At 36.8% G+C, this 23,718-nt stretch overlaps 1 protein-coding gene across 2 annotated transcripts; it reads left to right on the top strand.

Moving 5' to 3' along the window:
- Positions 1 to 785: 785 nt before the first annotated feature.
- On the top strand, positions 786 to 23,184 carry RAD54B (RAD54 homolog B). 2 transcript variants are annotated; one of them, XM_032182809.1, is made up of 13 exons: positions 786 to 981; positions 3,620 to 3,907; positions 6,876 to 7,038; positions 7,736 to 7,961; positions 12,980 to 13,187; positions 13,728 to 13,867; positions 14,468 to 14,758; positions 16,004 to 16,179; positions 18,406 to 18,667; positions 20,028 to 20,094; positions 20,399 to 20,599; positions 22,079 to 22,343; positions 23,069 to 23,184. In XM_032182809.1, exons 1-12 carry the CDS (start codon positions 957 to 959, stop codon positions 22,297 to 22,299), a joined length of 2,268 nt encoding a protein of 755 aa, XP_032038700.1. In that variant the 5' UTR covers positions 786 to 956; the 3' UTR covers positions 22,300 to 22,343; positions 23,069 to 23,184. The 2 variants fall into 2 exon arrangements, with proteins under 2 accessions (XP_032038700.1, XP_032038698.1); XM_032182807.1 differs by lacking the exon at positions 23,069 to 23,184 and having other exon boundaries at positions 22,079 to 22,940.
- The last annotated feature ends 534 nt before the right edge of the window (positions 23,185 to 23,718 follow it).

The following is a 23,718-nucleotide window of genomic DNA, read 5'->3' as shown; positions in this document are numbered from 1 at the left end:
ATGCGTTTATTCTTAATCGATATTATAATCAACAGCTGTCTGTTCTATTATGATTTCTTAACCTTATTAACCTAAACATTTTGTATTAGCATTTATATCTGTGACACTTATAATGAGCTAACTGCTGACAAATCTAAATCAGTCTCAACCTGGTAGCATCATTTGAATGGGTGCGAGCTCAAGAGATGATCTGTTTCAATGTTTGCATAATTACTTATTTCTAAAGGCCACGAGGAAAACAGTTGAAGTAATCTTTTGCATTATTACAGTTATAGCTATTTTGCAAGTTTAGGACTAATGGCTTTGGCCTCAGACCTCTTTACTGGCCTCCTTTGCTCCCTTTCTGGAGTCCTGTATTCCCGTCCTTGCTTCCAGAACATTGCCCAGCACCATCTCACCAGGACTTCTCATTTTCTCATATGCTTGTTTCCCTTCTGTTTTCTCCAGCCATTCCTTTTATTCTTTCTACACGCTCCTCATCTGTTATGTCAAGTCAGGAGTTCTCTGATTAATGTACTTTGTCCTTTTTCTCTAAATGTCCTTTTCCTGAAAGTACGTACTTTCCAAAAACAATTTAATGGTTCCTATTTCAGGATGAGTCCTTATGTGCATTTCTATCTCAGTCCAAACTTAACATAAACAGCCCAGGAGAGGAAATATGCCGCTTTGTTTATATAAGATGAAATGCATAGATTGTCCTTGATTTGTTTGAAATGAAAATGACTGTACGCTTCATCAAGAGAGCTTGAGATATTCTTTGGTATTTTATTTCTCTTTTAGATGCAGCGTGTTTGCCAACATCAGGAACGGCAAAGGAAGAAGCAGCACAGGAAGAACCTGACTGCCTTACAAAATATTTCAGTGTTGTGTGGTGTAAGGCATCAAAGAAAAAGCACAAGAAGTGGGAAGGTGATGCTGTTCTTGTGACAAAAGGAAAGTCAGTAATTTTGAAAGATATGGAAGGCAAAGACATTGGAAGAGGTACCGTAGATTTCCGTGTTTGTGTAAGTGAAGAACTGGCTTAAATTTAATGTGCTTTGAATAACAGAGACAAGGTTCTTTAGCTATTTTACAGTTCTCAATACCAAAGTTGAACACCGGATGAAAACACAGTAGTCTTTTTTTTTTTTTTGTGGTGGTGGGAGATGGAAAGATGGCTTTATGTTTCTTACGTACAAGGCAGATGTATGGGGGAGGCTGGAGCAGGCTGAATAACATTATTCACAAAACCACCAAATGCTAGTCCAAGGAGCGGATATGGAAATGAGCGGTGGTACTAACTCAGCTGAGATGCCAAATGAGGAAGAAGTAGTTGATTTTGGTTGCTCTTATGCTGCATTGAAGGTGTGAGAATTCAGGGAACATACACAGGTAAGGTTCTTGGAGATACTCCTGTCAGTAGTATGGTAACTGGGAATGTCTGAGATTGGAGCTGTACTTTTCAGCCAAACAGCTAAAAATATTATCTTTGTCAGAAAGACAAGCAATAGCAACGGTTTCCAGCCAAGCCAAAGTCAACTGTGTAGCAATTTTTAGTCTTGCAGTTTTAGCAGCAGCTGCTGCTGTAAGACACAGTTTGGGTTGTTATCAGAGTTAAAAATAAGACTTGCAAACTATAGGCTGCAGTCAACTTGGAGCAGTATTTTTTTAGCGAAAAAAAAAAAAAAAGAATTAACTTTGCTAACTGAGCCAAAAATATTTGAGGAGGAAGTAGGATTGGAAAATGTTGCTACAAAACATAATTTGATTAATATTGGGGCCAAGGTGGCTTCTCAGCTCTTTTGTTACAATCATGACATTGTGAACCTTGCTAGGACCAAGCAGTTGCAATTTGCAGGTCAGTCTGTGACTTAGAAATTAATTCAAATTCATTTATAGCAAAGCAATATATGTACAGACTTGCTTGGGTTTGAAAAAGGCAGGGAGAAAGAGAGTAATGCATGGAATGCATCAGCCACCACCCTGTTGTTCTTGTGTTTTTTTCAAGTCCTGTCTTCTTGAATTAGCAGAAAACACAATAGAAAATTGAGTATTCTCATTGTCACCGGTAAAATTTTTTTGTCTGTGTTTGATTGTGTCGGGGAGCACAATGATACCAATGCCATTGGTCTAACTTGCTCCTTTAGAGTTGCTTGCAATGCTCGTGGATTCTAAGAAAACCATAAATTCCCCAGTGTAAGCAGTGGACATTTTAAATTTAAATTAGCAAAGAATAGGTCATAACTACCCTCTCCAGGTACCTCGACTAGAAAGGCACATTCCTTCTCTTATGTCCTGGCATCTTCAGCTCTTTAGTGAAAGCAGATATTTTTCTTTCAAGAATCAAACAAGGAGTATTATGCATTTTTGCATGCATTTAGAGGGAAAGAAAAAGGCCTCCCTTTGCCTTTTGGCTTGACTGTTTTTCAACACTTGCTTAAGCTTTGAAACAGCTCAGTAAATTTCTGCTCTTAAAGGAATATGCATCCAGATCTTCACCTTCCAACCTTTTTGGAAGGACACATTCCTAGAAATGGGAAACTTTTTTTTTTTTTTTTTTTTCAAACAGCTTTGCAAACAGCTCCCAGCATTCTTTCTATGTACTATCTACTGGACACAATGTGTGTAAAACACTAGGGTTTTTGCCTCTTTTACAGGTGAGTGCTTTAACTGTTGGTCATCACAGTCATGCTTTTAATTTTTCTGACCCAACTAAGACTCTGAGCCCATTTATCCAGAGTGGCACAAATCCAACAATTGGAGTAAAAAAATAAATAAATAAAAAGTGCCTGCTTCTAATTCTGAGAGAGAGGTGTCTTTGACCTCCCTGAGTTAAGAAAATAAATTATAGGTAAGCCTCCCATTTCTTATGTGAGAGTTTTAACAACTAGAACACTGTTTAAAAGAAGGAACCACAAAACTTTCCTACATCTTTATATTAAAAGGAAGTGGAACTACATCTTTATTTTTTAATTAGACTGACCGGTAGCTGCTCTGGGAATAGTTCACCTGACAGAGTCCCTAGGAGGGCAGAGAAAAATGCTTCAGCTTCCTGATAGGTTTTGAAATGAGCAAAGTATTGAATATAAAATATATATATGAGCAATATATAATATATAAGAGCAAAGTATAAATCCTGGCAAAAATCAGAGCATATATTCCCAGTTGTGAAAAGCTACTTTAGAGAACGGTTTTAGAATAAGAATATTTTGTCTAGATCAACAGCAAGAGGGGCTAGTGGTGTTTGTGCTGGGGTACAAAAAGAAGGGAAAAGGACCTAGAATGGTCATTAGTTTTACACAAGTTTAAAACTAAGGCAAGCTGCCATTTTTTATGATATGGTATTGTGATTTTTATAAATTTCCCTTAAACGAGTACTTGACATTCAATAGAACTCAGGGGTGAGAATGGTAGAATGTTTGCTCACATATTCTGGTATCTAATTCTGAACATTACCACTGAAATGTCAAGTCTGTTAAGGAGGAAAAGACTTCATTTATTCACATGTTTAACAATTCAAATGCTTAAGAATCAAATACCTGTTGACAGTTTTATTTTTCCTTCCTGCTGATGAATACTGATGTTAAGGAAGTATTATTTGCTGTGTTGTCCTAATTCATACATTTTTATATTCTTTTAGGTACTGGATATAAACCTAAAGAGTTAGACAGTCTTGATGAAGGTCAAACACTGATGATTGGAGGAAAAGAAATTGAAGTGATGGGTGTAATTTCAGCAGATGACTTCAGCAGTGGCAGGTGTTTTCAGACTGGAATAGCGACTCATGACACAGTCCCAACTGCTTTACCTCAAGCTACTATGAAACGATTCTGTAAACCGTTCAAAAATGTCTGTCAACCCAATACTAAAGAGAATATTCTCAACAATTCTCAAAGCTGCAAACCTCGCCATGATCCCAATGCTTCAAGTAAGGTTCAAATGTTTAAGGTTATTTAATCATCCTCTGTTTGTCAAAAAAGTTGAGGGTGTAACCAAAATATTCACGTTCCCATATGTACTACTGTAGGATTTCTGAAATGAAGTAGTCGTGTTTCTATCAGTGCCGTGTTAGGATTTTATCACTTTAACAAGTGAAATGCTTTGCGGGTCAAGTTTCTTGTAGTTGTTACAGATGGCTGTAAAAACAGGTTAGAGTGGTTTCTGAGAGGTTTGCCAAGAAGAATGTGTACGTTGATCAGAGAAACAGGCTGACATACCCTAGAAGTTCTAGATGAGTTCCAGCTTCCCGCTGGGGTCAGTGAAGCACTAACAGAATATGGCAGCACCGTAATTGCTGTGAAGGATCAGTAATAGATCAGGTAAGCCAGATTCAGAGAATTGTTCCTGATGGTGCCTGATTCTTCCCAGCCAGTGAGTGTAATTTCACTGCCCAAAACTCAGCAGGATATATTTTGGGATAAAAGTTTTGATTTGTAATACTAGAACTACCCTGTGCTGAAAAGCCATGAGAATTCACATGGAAACTGACTGGTTAAGCAGTTGTATAAGAGGGATCCTGTAAGCATTTGATAAATGCAGGAAGTGCCATTGCTTATCTAAACAAGACGTGCTCTTCTGTCGATCAATAACAAACCAGTCATACAACCTGCTGGTTAGGAACTATGTTCTGCTGATGGCTTTATCTTTCGGATGGAAGATAGAAACAATTTTAAAGAAATATTACTAAGTAGAGCAATCCTTTTTTATTTTTTTTTTTAAAAAAAGGTTGTTCTGGATTCTTACTACAGTTTGACCTCCATCCAACTTCTTATCCCATATCTTGATATTGTAAGGCTTTGCAAAGCTACTGCTTGAGTGCTATGTAAATAAACAATGAAATCCTCATCATCTAGCAATTAATGATATCATTTGCGCTTTTGTAAGAGCACTTTCATTAGCACCATCTTCTAGACTCAATTCAGCATGATTATGTTGTTTCTAGTAATGCAGCTTCCTGTGTTTTCATGATGATTCTGCATTAGCTTTCTAACCGAAAATCTGGCAAAGAGCTGATATATTCTATACCCAAATGAATTTCTTTGTTGCTTAAGCAATATTCTGTAAAAAAATTGAGTTTTATTCTAGTTCTTTGCCTTCTGTAACTTTTCTTCTGGTGAATTTGAGCACCTCCTGTGACACTTCCCCAAATTGCCTGATATGGAAAGCCCTCAACACATCTGCAGGTTGGACTATCACTCATCTTTGTTAGTGACATGGACAGCGGAATCAAGTACTCCCTCAGACAGAGCTGGGGATGTTCAGCCTGGAGAAGAGCAGGCTCCAGGGAGACCTTACAGAGCCCTTCTAGTACCTAAAGGGAGCTACAGCAAAGCTGGGGAGGGACTCTGTCAGGGAGTGTAGGGATAGGACAAGGGGGAATGGCTTTAAACTTAAAAAGGGTAGGTTTAGATTAAGTATAAGGAATAAATTCTTCACTCAGAAGGTGGTGAGGCACTGGCACAGGTTGCCCAAAGATGTCCCATCTTTGGAAGTGTTCAAGACCAGGCTGGATGGGGCTTTGGGCAACCTGGGCTGGTGGGAGGTGTCCCTGCCCATGGCAGGGGGTGGGAATTAGATGGGCTTTAAGGTCCCTTCCAACCCAAACCATTTTGTGATTCTGTGATTAATGTCGTTTAACTCAGGAGGATCACATAGCTTGCTTAATGCCTTGCGGCATAATTTCTTTCAGAAGTAATGGAGATATTTTCCTAGACCAGGACCTCGGTATTGGAACATTCAAAGGTTTTCATGCTGAGGTCCATGACAATCATTGATTAAAATGCAGCTTTTTCAAAATGGAATGTTGTTTATCAGTGTGCTCAACAGAACAGAGTGCAGTGACAAAGATGGAAAAGCTTGTCTTTCAGATATGATTTCTAAGCTTTTAGTCCAGAGCTCATTTAAACTGCACTTCTTCCCCATCTCTGATACTGCAAAATTTTGTTAGAAAAATGGTATTTTTGTCACCGTTGCCTTTTATGTATATCCAGATGCAATTTGATGTAATCTATCAGAACTCAGCCCTTTGTCAGTAGGAAACAAAATCCCTCTGAGTGATACAAGCCTTCAACTGACCTATTTCCATGAATAAATTATCAATATAGATCTATTCCAGCAACATAAAAATATCAGAGGCTGTGAATGCTTTCTCATTCTGTCTTCTCACAATTCCACTTTTCAGTGAGGTTGTATAGCATCAATATAAGCAACCTTGTATGGACTTTGTCTAGCAAAATAATGACATCAGAGTTTATAAACAAATTATGACAAGCAAAACTGCTATACAGATGTAGCCAAAGGACATATCCCACTCCTTCGTGCTCTCTTTGCCCCTGTATATCTTCAAACTTGTCAAATTCTTGTATTCACACACTGTGGCAGCCTTTGTTGGCTCACTCTCATTCTTTCTCTCTTTTTTAGCAAATCATTGTCTTATCTCTGTTCCTCAAGAAGAGAAGTCTTTCCCAGCATCCTCAAGAATATCCCCTTGAAATAGTGTCCAGGTTTTCTGTGGGTCATTCTTTGTGTTCTTAGACTTTCCTTTTAGAAACCTTTTAGACTTTCTTCTAAGTATTCAAAGTCGTCATGCAACATTTATTAGGTAGGCAGTTTCACTTCATAAAACAATACTCAGACTTTCCAGTTTGTCACTTTTACATTGGAAAAAAGTGCAAACTATTCTGGAAACCTCTGCAAAGAGATTTTTATTTCAAAGGCTATCTAAAAGTTCTGCTGGTAAGTGCATTTTCTGACTGAGAATGGTCCATATATTAAACTGTATATTTAGCAGTCATCAGATCATTGGCTATTTTTTCTGTAGATGATTTAAATAAATAATACTCTATGCTAACTGACTAAAAAAAAGTGCAACATTTGCATATATTTTTTACTTCAAGATTCTCTGGTTATGCCAAGACCAAATGCAAGCCATCAGTGGATGTTCAATAAGGCAGGTTTACCTGTGGTGGATGTAGTTGTGGATCCTTACATTGCAAATAACCTCCGACCACATCAGAAAGAAGGAATTGTATTTCTATATGAATGTGTAATGGGAATGAGGTAAGAACATAATTATTCTTTTAGATTTCAATACCTATAATATTTTCAAGTCCATGTTAGAAATTAAAGAATTGGAAGGGGGAAATTTGAGAAGTTGTTCAGTTAATTAATATTAATAATATTAATAATTTTCTCCTAGGAAAGGTTTCACAGGTTTTTTTTTCTGACCTGTATGTAGCATTGTGCTTGCTGTGACTTTGCCAGATATGATAAGTGCAGCAAAGGGCCTGTCAGTTCTGCTGAAATTAGCACGTCTTGAAAACACAGATACAATCTGACCCGTGCTAAAGCACCGTGCTAAAGCACACTGCTTTCTGGGGTTTATAATTCATAAAATTTATAATTATTCATATAATTTATATTTCAGTCATTTGGGATAGAGAAACTGAAGGAAGTATGTATAGTGAAGGTATAGAGAAGGCATATGCAACTGTTAAAAAAAAGTATATATTATATAATATTTTAAATTCTAAATGAAGATATAACTATTTGGTTTTGGAGGGCTAGTGCATTAATGTAAAAAATGAGGAGTTTCTCTCTAAGGACTTCTTGTCCTTCCTGAATGAAAACCTACAGCAGAGCCTAAGTATAAATAGGTTCTTTATACTTCAGAAAACAACCTTGAGAAACAATTCCCCAAAACAGTTGTAAATAATTACAGATATATCTTTTGAAATGTTATCATTTTATCTTACAGAGTTAGTGGCAGATTTGGAGCTATTCTTGCTGATGAAATGGGCTTAGGAAAAACTTTGCAATGCATTTCACTTGTCTGGACTCTCCTGCGTCAAGGGGTCTATGGATGCAAACCTGTAGTAAAGCGAGCACTAATTGTGACCCCTGGGAGTCTGGTAAAAAACTGGAAAAAAGAATTTCAGAAATGGTTGGGAAGTGAAAGGATCAAAGTCTTTACAGTTGATCAGGTAAGATTTATTTCCAAAAGGGGATTAGGTCATATCTGGCTCAGAATATAGGACTTGTGATTTTTTATTATTATTATTATTTTTAACCAGAGACCTAAACTAGTAATCCTCTATTAATATTTATTTGGAATACTTCATTTCTCCTTCATGTAGTTGTCCAAATGTGCATTTAGCTGTCAGTAACCAGGTTATAGCTCAAGCTCTGCCTGCATCTGTCGTATCTTCCCTCAGGCTTCACCTTTGCGGATGTAAAAGGTGGCATGCTCTTCCTCGTCCCTCTCTGGTTTAAGGAAGAGCTTTCTGTTGTACATCAAAGTGCATACCTTCCTTGCTTTATGTAACACCACTTCTAGCTTGACTGACTTGTACTCAGTTTCTTTGGTAGTTCCTCGTGCTCTGCACTGAAAACTTTTTCCTCCTTGTTTCAGCTGTCTGCTTCAGGTCACTTTAGAAGGTTATTCCCTTTACTGTCACTGTCGAGAGTTAGGTTTCTGTAAGGATGATTTAGTCTTATACCACAGCTAGAGGCTCAGTGTTATATAACGTGAATATCTCTTCTCTCTGGAAGAAAGCAGACAGGTACAAATCTCAATAAAGAAGCTGGCTGACGCTGACCCCTATCCCTCCTATTGTGGAGCTGTTCCTGCTGGTAATGACACTCCCAAATTCCTGTATTGCTCATATGAATCCCATGTGCTGAGGGAGTATCTCACCTTTTAATCTCCTTGGTATACCTCTAGGATCTTGCCTCATTTTTGGAGCTCTCTCTAACTGCAGAAACTCAATGTTCTAACATGGGCTCTGTGCTTCAGTGAGCTTTACTGACCACATCAGTCAGGAAAGCACCTGGTAAAGACAAGTAAAAGAGAAAGGAGTTCAAGGAGTGAAGGTGTACTATCACTGACAGGGCTTTCTCTGGAGATACATATCTTGCTCTGGTTACTCAGAAAGGCTTTCTTGTCATGCTTCCCTTTAAGCATGGCTCAGTATCTCAAAGTGTTGGCTCCCCTCAGACTGACGTTTGTCATGCTGTGAACAGAAGTCTCTCTCATGCCTTTATTAACACTTCCAAAGCTTTTAAAGTCAAGCTCTGTTGTTTATAATTCGCCATCCACTATTTATTTTCCTAAGCCCTCTGCTTCCCATGTCCATTTGGAGTGAGCATTCATAACAGAAAGAAAAGGGAAGTTACTGAGCAAACACACAAACTGTGTTTTCTACAGGAACATTCAACAATCTACCATTCCCTTGCTTCTTCCTTGGTCCTTACTGTTTAAATCATCCTCGTGGGAGGAAGTGGAGACACAGGAGGTCTGTGCCTGTAAAACATTAGAGGAGTATGGGAGGCACCAGTGTGGGGACACCGACACTTAACATGTCTGAATGAAGCATTCAGAACACCAGATGAAATGCAATAGAAGCTGATTTAGCAGCTTTGATTTTACTAAACAAGAAGGATATAAAACACAAATGGTAAACGTGTAATGTTTACATTAGTGTTTATGTCAAAGATACAGATATTTATTTTCCACAGTTATTTTTTAATCTATATGTTCCATACAATTACATTGAAGGAAAAAAATGCTTCATTTTAAAGATAACCTAATTCTTGCATAATCTGCTTTTAGTTTCTTGTAATATTTTTACTGTCTATATGAAACAGCAAATATTTCAGACAAAGTGGAAGTTTTCAAACTATTTTAAATGTAGATGTAAATTTTATAGAACATATAAGATTTTGTAAAAGTAATTATTTATTTGAATACCACTCTTATTGCTGTCAAACCCCTGAAATTACTGAACCTACTCATCTTCCACTGGGGCCAGTCTACATGTACATTTCAGTAATAGGTGCTCTTTGCATCACTTTTTTTTTTTCTTACTAACTTATTTCAAGACGTGGAAATGAAGCAGATTGCCTTGTCAAGAACTGTAATGTAATATAGGTTGAGAGGTTGAGAAATATAGAAGTTTCTAAAGGAAGTGGATACAAGGCAAAATATAATATGCAACATTTTTGCCTGACAATGGTAATTAGAAATAATTAAATGTTTTCTTTCAGTTACTACGAATAATGTTGGGAAGAAAAAATCCAACTTTGCTGACAGTTACCGTGACCCAAACTGACAGTAGCTTTTATTTGTCTTTTAATTTAAATAGCTTTAATATTCCTATTCATTTCATTGGAGCCATTTGGATTGAGGACACTCAGCAGCTTTTAAGATTGTGCTCCCAAATAGCAACGAGTACATTGTCATGCAAAGGCAAGATGCAATATGACTTGCCTGGGGTATAATGAGGTATTTAAAAATAATTTACTGTCTATCTTCTACAGAAAAACAGCAATTATCCTACTGTTATTTCTTCAGTATAACATAAAAGGAAGAGCTTGTCTCAAAATTTATTTATTTATTTTTCTATTCTTGCCTGTAAGGAATACACTCAAAGAACTAGCAGACTTTTCAAAATGTGTTAGGCGTGTTTTCCTCATTCTCACGCTGAAGCACTGAGAACTGATCCTAACCCTCCTGTGACAAACTCTTAAAAAAAAAAAACAAAAAAAAAACAGGACATTATTTGCTTTTAAAATGTGAGCACAGTTTACTTCTGTCAAAATGCAAATGTCAGGCAGCGGACATTGCTTTGAAAATGAAAGTTTCCTCACAAAAATTGCATTTAGGTCTCATTAATCCACGTTATCAGTGTTTGAGGTGTGTTTCAGAGCATAACTCCCATGATCTGTTTGCAGAGCATCACTTCTACAGAGGTTGTGTTGGGCTGGTTTTTAAGTTGAAGAGTCTGGAGAAGGAATTAAGGCAAGGTTCAGGATTCAGCGTTTTTTAATTTACACCTCACTGTCTACGCTAGATTCGGACTAGTGCAAAGCAGGGTCTGTTTAAGGAGTAAGTGTGGGACATCATGGGGCTCTAATGCTGACTGACAATTGCTCCCTACGAAGCTCCAGGCACCTCGCTTAAACCTGTCAAGTCACTCCGGGTAACTGAAAATGGAGGCTGTAATACATACATATCTTGCAGCTAGTTAAGAGGATAAATTAATTCTTTGAAAATGACTTGTAAGATTATTATATGCAGCGGTGAATATCTTAGATTTGGCTGCAGAGGGGTTATAATATGTCAGGACTCTCCTTCTTTTTAAGGGATTCTAGCAGTCCAAATGAGTATCCAGGAGAGGGAAGCTGCTCAGAAAGTGCAGGAAAACAAAATGATTTCCAAACCCTGCTCATCTTCTGATGCTTGGCCACCAAAAGATCAGGGGGCATTGCGTCTGTCCTCAGGGCTGCAGTATGGAGCCTGGGTATGGACAGCACTGGGTGTTGCCAGCAGGGCTCCTCTGCTCCCGTGTTGGGAATGGAGGGTGAGGGAAATTTTCTGCCCTCAACTCCAAAATGGCAGTAAAAATACTGGGCAGAAAACAGGCAGTTAACTGCAGTCTTGGAAGCAACAGGAATGCCATGGTCCAGTTCAGACACCTGGGGGAAATTGGTGAGTGCCCTCGTTAACCTATTCTTCACAGCTCCTTGCTTTCTCCATCATGTGCTGGGCCTCTTCGTGAGCAAGATGTGGGGATTCACCTACCACTAGGTACTTTGTGGGATTAACTTGCCAGATTTGGCCCATGGATTCACCTGAATCACCTACTTGAAAGCTCTAAAGATTGTGGTAATTAAGTGGTATTACTCTTTCAGTGTATTACACCATCTGGCTGCAGACTTAGTTGTCTGTCTTTGGTAACTGATCTTGTTTGGAAATAAAATTACCTTTTGGGGCTCCAGGTTGGTCTGCTTCAAAATTAAAGACATAGTTCAGCTTGTCAGCTGCTACCGTTGCCTGCTAAGGAGGTGAACAATGTTAGGAAACAGGAAAGAGTGTGCAAGGAATTAGTATCTGGAGCTAAGTGGAAAGGTAAGGGATGTGCCAACAGAAGAATTTTTCATTTTTATGTGTAATTACAAGACAGGTAAGCAATCCCAGTACATTCACAGGTCTGTAAGTATGTAAACAAATAATCATAGAATCATAGAATCAAAAAGTCCTGTAAAGAAGGAATTCCAACACACAGAATCATAGAATCATAGAATATCCCGAGTTGGAAGGGAGCCACAAGGACCATCAAGTCCAATAACTATTTCTTGGAGGTTTCTTTTTTTTTTTTTTTTTATTTTTTGAAGGAGCTCCCTTTCACATTACAGTGGCTTGTTAATTTAGTGTTTCTTTTTAAAGCTAGTTCGGTCTATAGGGTCTAGAACTGTACAATTGTGATTCTGGTTCACTCTTGAATGGTCTAAAATGGACAGCTGTTGTTGGTTTCCTCATTGTCACATTTGATAAAAAATAGACTTTGTTCTGGTTGTTTTATCCTGGAGTTTAGAAACAAAAGTTTAATGCAGGGTTTAGAGATGAATTGAATTTATTTAGCAATAGACAGGCATGTTTTCTGGGACTATTTATAGGCTTAACTCTGTGAGTCCTAGGCTGCTTTTAGCTTTTGGCCAACCCATCAATGTTAAGGGCTTTTAACAAGGTGAGTATCATATTCAATTTAAAACTGCAGGTGGAATTTTAGGCTGGCAGAAAGTGGTAACTTCCTACTGCAGCTTGAGATCCCAAAGTGAATGTACAGGCAGCCACTTATGCCTGTTTGTTATCATCTTTTTAATCATCTATTTGAAGCCAACCTAAATGCCAGGACTGGGAAGCTGTTATAGGGAATGTGCTTTTCACCTTCATGATAATGTGTCTCAGAGGATCTGAAGGTCTAAAAGAATAATAAATTGTCTATTAATGAGGTGATAAAATAAAGTTAGAAAAAAAATGCTGTATCAGCTCTCTTATTTCCTTTGCAAATTAGGAAGGAATCAATAATCCAACTCTTGGAGGAGATGGTAAATGTTCTGTGTCATGCTGGAAAATTTCTGCAGACATTAGATCTTTAAATAGTGTGATGAGTGATCTCCAAAGAAAAAGTTGTATGATATATTTTCTTTATGCCTGTAGGACCACAAAGTAGAAGAATTCATCAGTTCTCCACTTTATTCGGTTATGATAATCAGTTATGAGATGCTGCTACGATCTTTGGAACAAATTCAGGCAATAGAATTTAACCTCCTGATCTGTGATGAAGGACATCGTCTGAAAAACAGCTCCATTAAGACAACTACAGCCCTTACTAGTCTGCCTTGTGAGAGGAGAATTATCCTTACTGGTTGGTATTTATAGTTGCTTGTAATATTTTGCTATGCTGAAAGTGCCAGCCTGGGGGAAAGGGAAAAGATATTGTAAATGTGACAGGAGCACAATATAAATTTTGGCAATGGGTATTAAGCACACAAATCTTGGGTCTTGTTAAAACAGATTATTTCATTAAATTTTTATTTTTTTTTTAATAAAGGCAAAATTTGTCTAACTTAAAGGACAGGCAAGGAGCCTAAGAACTTTTGTAAGGAAATCGGGACTCTGTTTATATACAGTCATTATTTTCTTTTGTATTTATTTAATAAAACTGATTTAGAAATTGACTTTCTGAATTCCTTTATCAAAACAACTAGATGTGCAGTCTGTTCAGTTAGGGAGACAGTACTTTATTAATCACTGTTCTAGATTAATTCAGTGCTCTGAGTAATTCATATTGGAACAAAACTTCTCGGGATGCATTCTCAATGTTAAATACTGCATTCAACAATTTTACTTCTGTCTGTTTCAATAAATAGTTACCAAATGCATAACTACTTTTCTCTCTTTCCAGGTACTCCAATCCAAAATGACTTGCAAGAATTTTATGCGTTAATAGAGTTTGTAAATCCGGGAGTACTTGGTTCTTTATCCACGTATAGAAAAATATATGAGGAGCCGATTGTCAGATCCAGAGAACCTTCAGCAACAAAGGTATAGTATTTAAAAAATGCAGTTATAGAAGGAAATTAATAGACAGCAATGTGAAATTAGCTTTCTATGGAATAAAATGAAGCTTAGGACTGCTAACGGCAGCAAAAGCTTCTCAGCTTCCTATTTGAATAAATTCAGTTGTTTTCCAAAGTGGGGGGGAGAGGAATATGTGTGTGTTGAGATCGTGGCATTTCAGCTGCATTTTCATTATCAGGCAAAATATATACTTCCAACAACATGCATTCCTGATAATGCCATGTAAATTTTGATATGATTATACTCTATTAATTCTCAGTTTCTTCACAATACTGCAATATCTGCATGATTTTACTTCATCTTTACTGCATACAGAAATTCTGGAATATAATTTGAGCCTTGGATGTCTTTTCAGATATTATCCTCCTTTCTTTAAGACTTTAGAAACCAAACCTAGAACTAAGCTAATGCAGTGGTACTAATTGTAGAACTGATCATTACATTCACGTACTGAAAGTGGTGTCATTAAATCAAAATGTTCATTAGCTGCCTAATTAAAATCATATAGAAAAATATTTTGATGGAATGCAAGATGAACATTAATTTTGCGCTTTGTTCTTTTAGGAGGAAAAGGAATTAGGAGAAAAAAGAGCAGCAGAACTCACACGCCTCACTGGACTCTTTATTCTTAGGAGAACACAGGAGGTTATAAACAAATTTCTCCCCCCCAAAAAGGAGAGCATAATCTTCTGCCGACCAACAGCACTGCAACTTGAACTGTATCGAAAACTGCTTAGTTCTCAAGTTATTAGATCCTGTTTACAAGGCAGGCTAGAAAATAGTCCTCACCTAATATGCATAGGAACTTTGAAAAAACTTTGCAATCATCCATGTCTTCTGTTTAAAGCTGTAAAGGTATCTATTTGCATGGGGGTGGGTGCCTGCAATTAGTCATTTCAGTGGACAAAGGTCACTAAAAATATGTTATGGTCAATGTGCATGTTAGTTAAGGTCATTTCCATGCTCTCTTTTCACATCTGACTTGCTTTAGGAGATCTGCTTGCAAAAATGTAAATGTTCGGAAATCTGAACGTACTCAGGGAAGGTATCTCTACATCTCCCTGTGGCTTTAGGGTATTTTCTTGTTCTTTGTTGCCTTCATCTATTTTCCCTCCTAGTTTTGTCTCTGAATATTTGTAGATCTAGATACAAATGTGAATTTTACACAGAACACTTAGCTAGAGATTATTCTGTATACTCTGTCTGCTGGTTCCCCTGAAACTTCCCTGCCCGTACATTTCTTGAGTTCAATGATACCAGGAACTGCAGGTTCAACATGTCATTGGTACTAGATGTCTCAATTTTCACTTTTCCTGGAATCCTATCATGCTGTACACCTTATTATTTCTACAGAAATGTTCTCATTCCTATAGATAAATAGAGTGATAGTTAGAGCTTAGTATTAGTAACTTCTCTGGACACTGGTCGAAGTCCAAGTAAGGTGAGTGGAGATGTAAATGTTCCTTAAAAGAGGTTCTTGGTGACTTTGTAGGAATGTCCACAGCAGACATCCCTGACATAACTGACAACACTGTCAAGTAAAGTTTGTTGCTTTACTTTATGATATAAGCTTTTGATATTTTTTTGTAAGTGAAAGTGTAAGCCTTTAGAAACTATGTTGGTGAAAAGGGCTGTAAATGCAAGTCATTTATTACTACTGTGAGGTTTTATTAGTTTGGCTTTTTCCTCCTCGTGAAACATCGATTTTCAAATTACAGCAGAATATTACCTTTATTTCTTCTATTTTGTTGTTATTACTTGTTAGCTTTTTTTCACTTCCCTTGTATAACTGAATCCTAATGACAATGTCTTCCCCCCAAAAGTCAATGATTTTGGACTTCCATGAAGAATAAACAGAGTATTGATTTGTTTTCCCAAGCTTTAGTTATGGCTGTATATCTGTTTGGTTGTTGAAGTAGAGAAGAAGTCAAATGCATTTTTGAGTTTTTGGTATTTCAACTTGTTCTCTTCTCAGGTGTAAACAACATCTTGGATTAGAGGGTGTAAACACAGTAAATGCTATCAGTAAAGTTTTAAAAATAAAAAAGCAGAAAACATTTTAGTGGGGACATGAACCTTGAATCCTTTTATTTTTAATAGGAAAAAAGCTGTGATCCGATGAATGATGAGCATGATGAGTCCAGTCTCTATGAAGGTCTAACGGATGTCTTTCCACAAGATTATACTTCTGACACTTTCTCTGAAACTGATTCAGGAAAATTGCAGGTGCTGGTGAAGTTGTTAGCAGCAATCCATGAGCTCAACTCTTCTGAAAGGTAAGTGTGAAAGTAAGGTAAAAGGGAGATAATAAGAGTGACCTTCTCTATATTGTTTTGCTTTTCAAATGTGTAGGGACATAATATTTAAAATAAAACCTTTGCAGCTGTTTTCAGAGGTGCCAAGCATATTTATGCATTTTACTTCTGGTTCTTCCTTGTTAAATTACTAACCTATGACTTGCAGCTGACATAATTTTCAAAGTTGCTCTTCATATTATTTCCAGGCAAAGATAATTGTATTTTTCATCCTGAGTTCCAGCAACTAGGATAGAGTTTGCTACAGCTTCTGTGCTATGACAAATTATCTTTACCTGCAAAGTCTCCCCAATGCTTTGTATCTCCTTGAGGCAATTATTTAATGTATTAAATATTTGAAATTGCACTAAAATATTTTTAATGAGTGGATTATGAGTTCTTTCCCCTTTAATCATGTTAAACTGCTCAGTGCTTGCTGCCTTTTCTGTCCAGGGCAACAAGTCTTAACAGGTGAACTTGCACAACAACTGCGTATTTCCCCCATGGTAAATGTCACTGACATGTAGGAAAACCTCTGCTTATCATGGGGTAATAGGATGCACATGGTTGGTTACTGTGAAATTGCTGATTCATGGAAAGCTCAACGTGACCTTGTGTCTCATGATAACTTTTTTATGTACTCATACCTTAAAGCCCAGCCATTTCAAAAGTATTTAGCTTTTAACTTTTATTTTAATTGATGCTTAAATAGGACATGCTGTAATCAGTAGTGTGAAGTAACAGCAGATCTCTTGGCACTTGTGAAATGGAATTTGTTTCTTCCTGGTGCTCTCTTCTTACAAATCAGAAATCTGAGCTTGTCATGGGAGTTTATATGCCTAGCATCCAATGAAACCAGTGACAGCTAAATATCTAAATGTGCTAGCCTTTTTTCGTGTAAGTCAAAAAAATCAGGGGTGTGAGGAAAAAACACCTTTCCCCATGTCAGTGCTTTGGGAGTTGCTGAGTTATAGCTCATGTTGAGGCATTATTGTATAACTTCCATAACTTTTTTACTTTAATTCAGTGCTATTCATGTTTCTTTTTCTTCTGTTTCTCTGCTCTCATTAGCGTTAAATAGTTTTTGCAATATACAGACCCAGTTCCAGTCCTCTTTTAAAGTTTGTATTTCTACTTTTGAGTGGAAACAAAGCTGTGAATTTCAGGTTGATTGTCAAAAGTCTACCTTGCAAAGTTTTTACAAACACATCTTGGATTTAGTTTGATTGTAGAGGCAACTGTGATAATAACAACAACAATAATAACATAAAACAAATTTTAAATGTTAATTTGCAGAATTTTCCCTGAAATTGTTTGTATAGTTCTTCCGTATTTCTGTTTATTAAAAAAAATATATATTTTAAATAAAAAATATTATTTGATGTAATTTTGTACATTTAGTTTAGACTTCTAAACAAAATATATCAGAAAATGCCTTAACTGTGATTATTATTTATGGCTTCAATTAAAAAGATCTTTCTTTGTCATCTCAGTAGTATCATCCTCACTACCTTTGAGGACAGAAACTCAAGATTTTCAGATCTTTGAAGCTTATTTGCTCAGAATGTAAGAGAAATAACACTGACATAATAAGAATCATTAGTGTAATGAACCAGGAGACTTACTCGTTTTAAAAAATTCCAGACTATATTTTTTGTGATATTTTTCATCATGCCTCAGTCCATTTCTTTTCAGTCATTCAGTGTAGGCAAGAGTCATTGCTTTCTTATCTGACTTTCATGATTTTATTTATCATTATTTTTCTAGGCTATCTGTAGAAGTTCGCAGTAGCTTTTTCAATAAGCAGAGTCATATGTATTTTTAATTAGCTGCTACAACATCCTCTGCAAATGCTGCCTTAATGCTGCCAGCTATGTTATATTATATATATAATATATATTATATATATATCTATGTGGTTTATTCTGGATCCCTGTAATCTGTGAGTTGGGCCAAATTCTATTGTGAAGGAAAACATTAATTACTTAACATTCAAACACTAGATGATAAGACTTAATGCATCCAAATCTAATAAGTGCTTCAAATAATATTAAAAGTTTCCTAGGAAATATGAGTAACCTCATGTTGATGTTTAATTTTTGCTTGACTTGTGATTTCATTTTTTTAGTTGTCTTCAATAATTTGTTGTTGTACTTTAACTTTGCCGAGGTCTAAGATGATATATTTTTTTTCTTTTCTGCTTGACAGGGTTGTACTAGTATCCAATTACACCCAGACGTTGAACATATTACAGGAGACATGCAAAACTTATGGATACTCTTATACGAGACTTGATGGACATACTCCTGTTTCCCAGAGGCAACATATAGTTGATAGCTTCAACAGTAAATTCAGTCCAGCTTTCATCTTCTTGCTGAGCTCAAAAGCTGGTGGAGTAGGACTGAATCTGGTCGGGGCATCTCACTTGATCCTGTATGATATCGACTGGAATCCAGCTACGGATATTCAGGTCTGATACAACTGTGTATGTGCAGGTTGGGATGGGCATCAAATGAGTTCTTGATTGATTTTGAAATGTCTGGCTTTACATGTCTTATTGCTGCCTCACTATCACATTGTATCTGGGTAAGTACAATACTGGAGGAAAACTGTGAGAAGAAAATAAAAAATATTTCTCTGTTTTTATATATATATATATATACGTATATATACACGTATATATATGCATCATTAGAATGACTCCATCAGTAAAAAAAAAAAATGAAAAGAGTAGATCAGATTCTGGTTACTTTGGAGGAATGAGTCATATATCTCTGTTGTCTTCTGATCACTTTTAAACTGGAAGCTTGCTGTTTCTAAAAAGAAAATAAAATTATGATTAGAGTGTGTAGCAAGTGTTGCTGTTGATTTGCCGTACATAAGAAAAAGGGAAAGGTCCTGATCAGAATTAAGAGAATGAGAAAATCATGTGGCAATGATGTTAAAAGAAAGAAAACAAAGCTAGTACCGTTGCTTGTAACTGTGCACATGGCCCTAAGGGATTATTTAGTTGGCATAAGAGCGTTCAGTTAAAATACTCCTTAATAATAGCAATTAAAAAAAATACTTTTATAAGCACAGGAAGAGACTTCTGATTATAGATTAATAATAAATTCTTAATACCTACCTGAAAGAAGCTCCAATTCTTGCCCCTGCTCCTGTTCCAACTGTGAATTAGTACCCCCATGTGGTCACTTGTCACGTTGCTTTAAACACTGTTATATCACTCAAAATTGCTACTGCTTGCCAAATACAAATCAAAAAAGCTTGCCAAATACTGCAAGCCATTTATGAGTACTTGAACCTAATATGTACATGTAACCCTAACATTTTTGACAAAAATCATGTAATAGTACTCACTTACCTTTTTTGTTTGTTTAAGAATTACGTGTGAAACTACAGTCTTAAAAGAAAGGGAATAGTCATTTATAAAGATGTATTATGGTAAAAAAAAAAAAAGAATTGGAGATGGGGGAGAATGACAAGTATTCCTGAAATATTAAACTGTTGCTAGTGTTTAGAAAAGAAATGTAAAGAGGGGATTGCTGGCAGGAAGGATATAAAAGCCCCGCTTTCCTAATATAATATACACAAAGAGGAGCATAAATAGCAGAAAGAAAGTAAATTATGTTTTGAAAATAATTTGTAGTTAATACCAGAATATTTTTATAAAAATAGTCAAAGACAGCTACTGAGGAATGCTTTCTTTGGACAACATCTTTTTGAATGAGCTAGCAGATCTGGTAATTTGATCAGCAGATGCTAAGTTTTAGCTGAAATTCTATTGTATCATATGCTGTTAATGCTTTTCATCTTTTTCCTTTCCTCAGGCAATGGCCAGAGTGTGGAGAGATGGTCAAAAACATACTGTACATATTTACAGACTGCTAACCACAGGTCAGAGATGGTGCTCAAATATACTCCAGACTAAGGCAGCTATTGAAATATTGCCAATAGAGGAAAGAGAGATAATGTTTTTGGAAATTATTCATTCTTTTAAAATATACATAATTTGTTTTGAATTCAGTTAAAATAGTGACATCACATTGACTCATTTACCTTTTCCTTGCTCTTGTTTTAGTAGTTGAAAATAGTGGCTCAGCATTTCCTATGAATATTGTGAACAAATGGATTTGACTTTTCTTCTTGGCAAGTACTGGTCAAAAATTATCCCAGTGTATCTATTGTTTTTTCAATCCAGGCTCAATAGAAGAAAAGATTTATCAGAGACAGATCAGCAAACAAGATCTTTCTGGGGCAGTTGTAGACCTTTCCAAGACATCCGAACACATCCATTTTTCCGTTGAGGAGCTCAAAAACCTCTTCACACTTCATGAAGATTCCAGCTGTGTTACCCATGACTTGCTTGAGTGCGATTGTATGGGAAACAAAGACCATCAAAGTGAGTTTCTTTTCCATTATCTCTGACCATTGATGAAGGAAATGCATCCGTTTTGAATATACAGTCTGTCACTGGAGAAAACTCCAATGCTCAGTAAAATAGGATTGAAATAATGAATTTCATTATGGGATCTGCCACATGATTTTTCTGATCCATAGGAGCTCCTGACAAGATGAAGAGAAGAAAAGATTAATTCCTTACCCTAACAACCAATTCCTATATCATGCCTCTTGATTCCTTGAATTAGCTATGACCAGCTGAACTAGTGATTCATCACAACCAAATGCAATTGTGCCAAATGTGGTGTTTTGTTTCTAAATATTCAAGGACAGTAATGATAATTTCAATTTTCGATTTCTTAAAGGAAAGAGAGTCTACTGCCCTAGTACGTTGCTTTGCTTTTGGTATAAAATATGTATATGTAGTATTAACAGATATCACAATAAAAAGAGCCAAAGGAATGGCTACAAAAGCACACATTCTCAACAGACATAAGTAAGGAATTAAGTAATACAGACCTGATGTGATTATTTTGCTTGATGCTTTTCAAGTCTCTGTGCCATAGGCTAGACCTTTCTATTCCTTTCTCAACTCATTCTATCCAAAATGGGGAGGACTTGGTTAGTGAAAGCACAAAGCTTCTGTAACCATGACAATGTGAGGTTTTTCCTTATTTTTACTCCACTTGTTGATTTCATTGTCTTTGTATCTTTCCTTAAGGATTGAAAAATTAGACCTTCTGTTCTTGTATGAGTAAGTGATGTTCAAATTATGCCAGCCTGCACTTAGGCACTGTTACTCCCCGTGGTACGGAGCCATGTGGGAGCAGTTCTTGAAGAGCTGCTGCCTGTAGGCAGCCCCTGCAGGCTCAGTTCGGGAAGGATGGCAGTGATCTCCCTGTCCAATCTCAACCCTTGAGCCCTTTTCATTGTATTTTGTCCCCTTTCCCTTTGAGGAGGGGGAATGAAAGAGCAGTTGTGGTGGAGCTCAGCTGCCCACCACAGAATGTACAGAGTGCACTAGAGATCCACCTCTAGTGTGCTGAGTCAATGAAATAGCCATTCAAACTATTTTTAGCTGGTTGGAATGACTCCTTTGGGAGGAAATCGAAATTAGTTCAAGTTTTGCTGCAACAGACTTCTACCTTCAGAGTTAAAGAATGGGAGCAACCCAAATGTCACATAAAAGGGAAAACAAAAGAAAGGAAATTGCTAGATAGGATATTTCCTTTCCCATCTATTTGTGAGAAGATTCATCTTTGAGCTAGCAGATGGTGATTTTGATAAATCTGATCAATAAGCAAGAAAGAGAGTCTTTCTCCTCGTACTGTGGATACATATGTTTGGTTTTCATTGACATAGAATGATTCTATATGATGTTCTATTTTCTCTCATTTATTATCACTAACTGGCTTATTGATTCAGACTGAAATTCTCTGTCTCAGTTTTCTCTGATTAATTTTCTTCATCATTTTTTCAGATCCTTCCTTGGAAAAGCCTTCTGCATCTAGAAGTTGCCAGCTTGGACAAGACCAGGGGAAGCCTAATTCAAAGAAGCCACTCTCTATGTCACAGCTGATGCAATGGAAACATTTCTCAGGGCAGCATCAGGCTCTAGCTGATCCTTTCCTTGAAAGGATCAAAGAGAATGTTTCTTTCATTTTCCAGAATGTAACGAGTCCAACTTCCCCTGCCCAATAAAACCTGAGTGTCTTTCCCTACCACTTGCATCCTCCTCCTCATAGGTATGGTGAAACAACCAATGTGCAGTTACCTTTTGTTCTTTTTGCCAAATTTTTTAGGGTGTTTGTGATGAGGTTTCAGGATAAATGTGATTATACAATTCCTGAGGTTTATAAAAAGTTACAGTTATTACTAAGTTAATCATAATTGCAGTAATTGTAATACAGGTTTTTGAACCTAACTTTGCTTTCAAGTCTCCTGTTCCTTTGATATCATAATTAGTAAGATTATTTTTATATACAGTCTTATGTATGTCTACTTTGTTATATGGTTTTAATTGGATCATAATGATTTATTACTTGTAAAGCTGGCAACCCATCAGCCACATTTGGTGCGATTAGGCAATGCTATGTACATGCATATGCTGTTTACAAGAGTCTGGCTGGATTTTTGTTTTGACAACGAAAAGTTATGTATCTGTATAATTGTCTTTATAACAAGGGGAGGTGTTTGTTCCCTTGAATCTACAGTTTAATTCTAGTAGGAGCAATAACCACTGAGGTCTTAAAGTCTGAGGCCATGGCTTGTTGTGTCAAAATGTTATGAAATTCACCCATTGCTTTTCCTTGGAAAAATAAACAAACTTCATTTCTCAGGCATGCAGAGTACAGGCTTATCTAATTTCTAGCTAACTACCTCTGAGGACACCTTTTGACAAACGCTGGAGTACTGCACACATTTTCACTGTATATTTTTCTTATGACTATATTTTCCTTCTTCTCTGAAGGCACAAAAGCTAGAAATCAGATTACAGCTTTTAAGTGAAGTACTTCAAAGGGCCCAGAAGAACAGAAGATTGGATAATTTTCAGAAAACCTGCAAACTTACAGAATCTGAAAGACCTCGAGCAAGTATAGGGCTGCATTGTGGTAATCCTGCACTGTGCCACATTTTGCACGACCTTTTGATATTTGGAACCTGTTGTGATAGCAGTGGCTCATTAAAAAGCCCAACCAACTTTCAGAAAACAATTGATTGGTTTGTTCTACGTGCTGTAACAGTGCTCTCCCTCCCCCTAGATTGTCATGGAGTTCACAGTCCATCCTAACCCATCAACAAACATTTTCCTTACATTTTGACGCAGTTTGGGAACTGAAAGTCAGATGCACCGACTTGTCTCCATCATAGACACTTATTTCAGAGGGTTTTTGAGTCTGATAGCTGAATGTCACAAGCAAATACTGAAAAACAAAGTGAGGGAATGAACATTTTTTGCCATGCAAATTTTGTTCCTTGGTACAATTAGAATGATGTTAGTAGACAGAGTTTAATTCTTTAACATTTTAGGTTGTCTGTTAGAGCCTGTTCCTCACCCTGCCTGTGGTGGAGCATGGTGGTGATCATGCTTGTCCAGGTGCTGTGCTGTTGTGGTGCCCA

The sequence above is a fragment of the Aythya fuligula genome, chromosome 2 (assembly GCF_009819795.1).
Source record: "Aythya fuligula isolate bAytFul2 chromosome 2, bAytFul2.pri, whole genome shotgun sequence".
Classification (NCBI taxonomy): Eukaryota; Metazoa; Chordata; class Aves; order Anseriformes; family Anatidae; genus Aythya; species Aythya fuligula.
The sequence above is the reverse complement of the archived record's forward strand: the minus strand, read 5'-3'. Positions and strand labels throughout refer to the sequence as shown.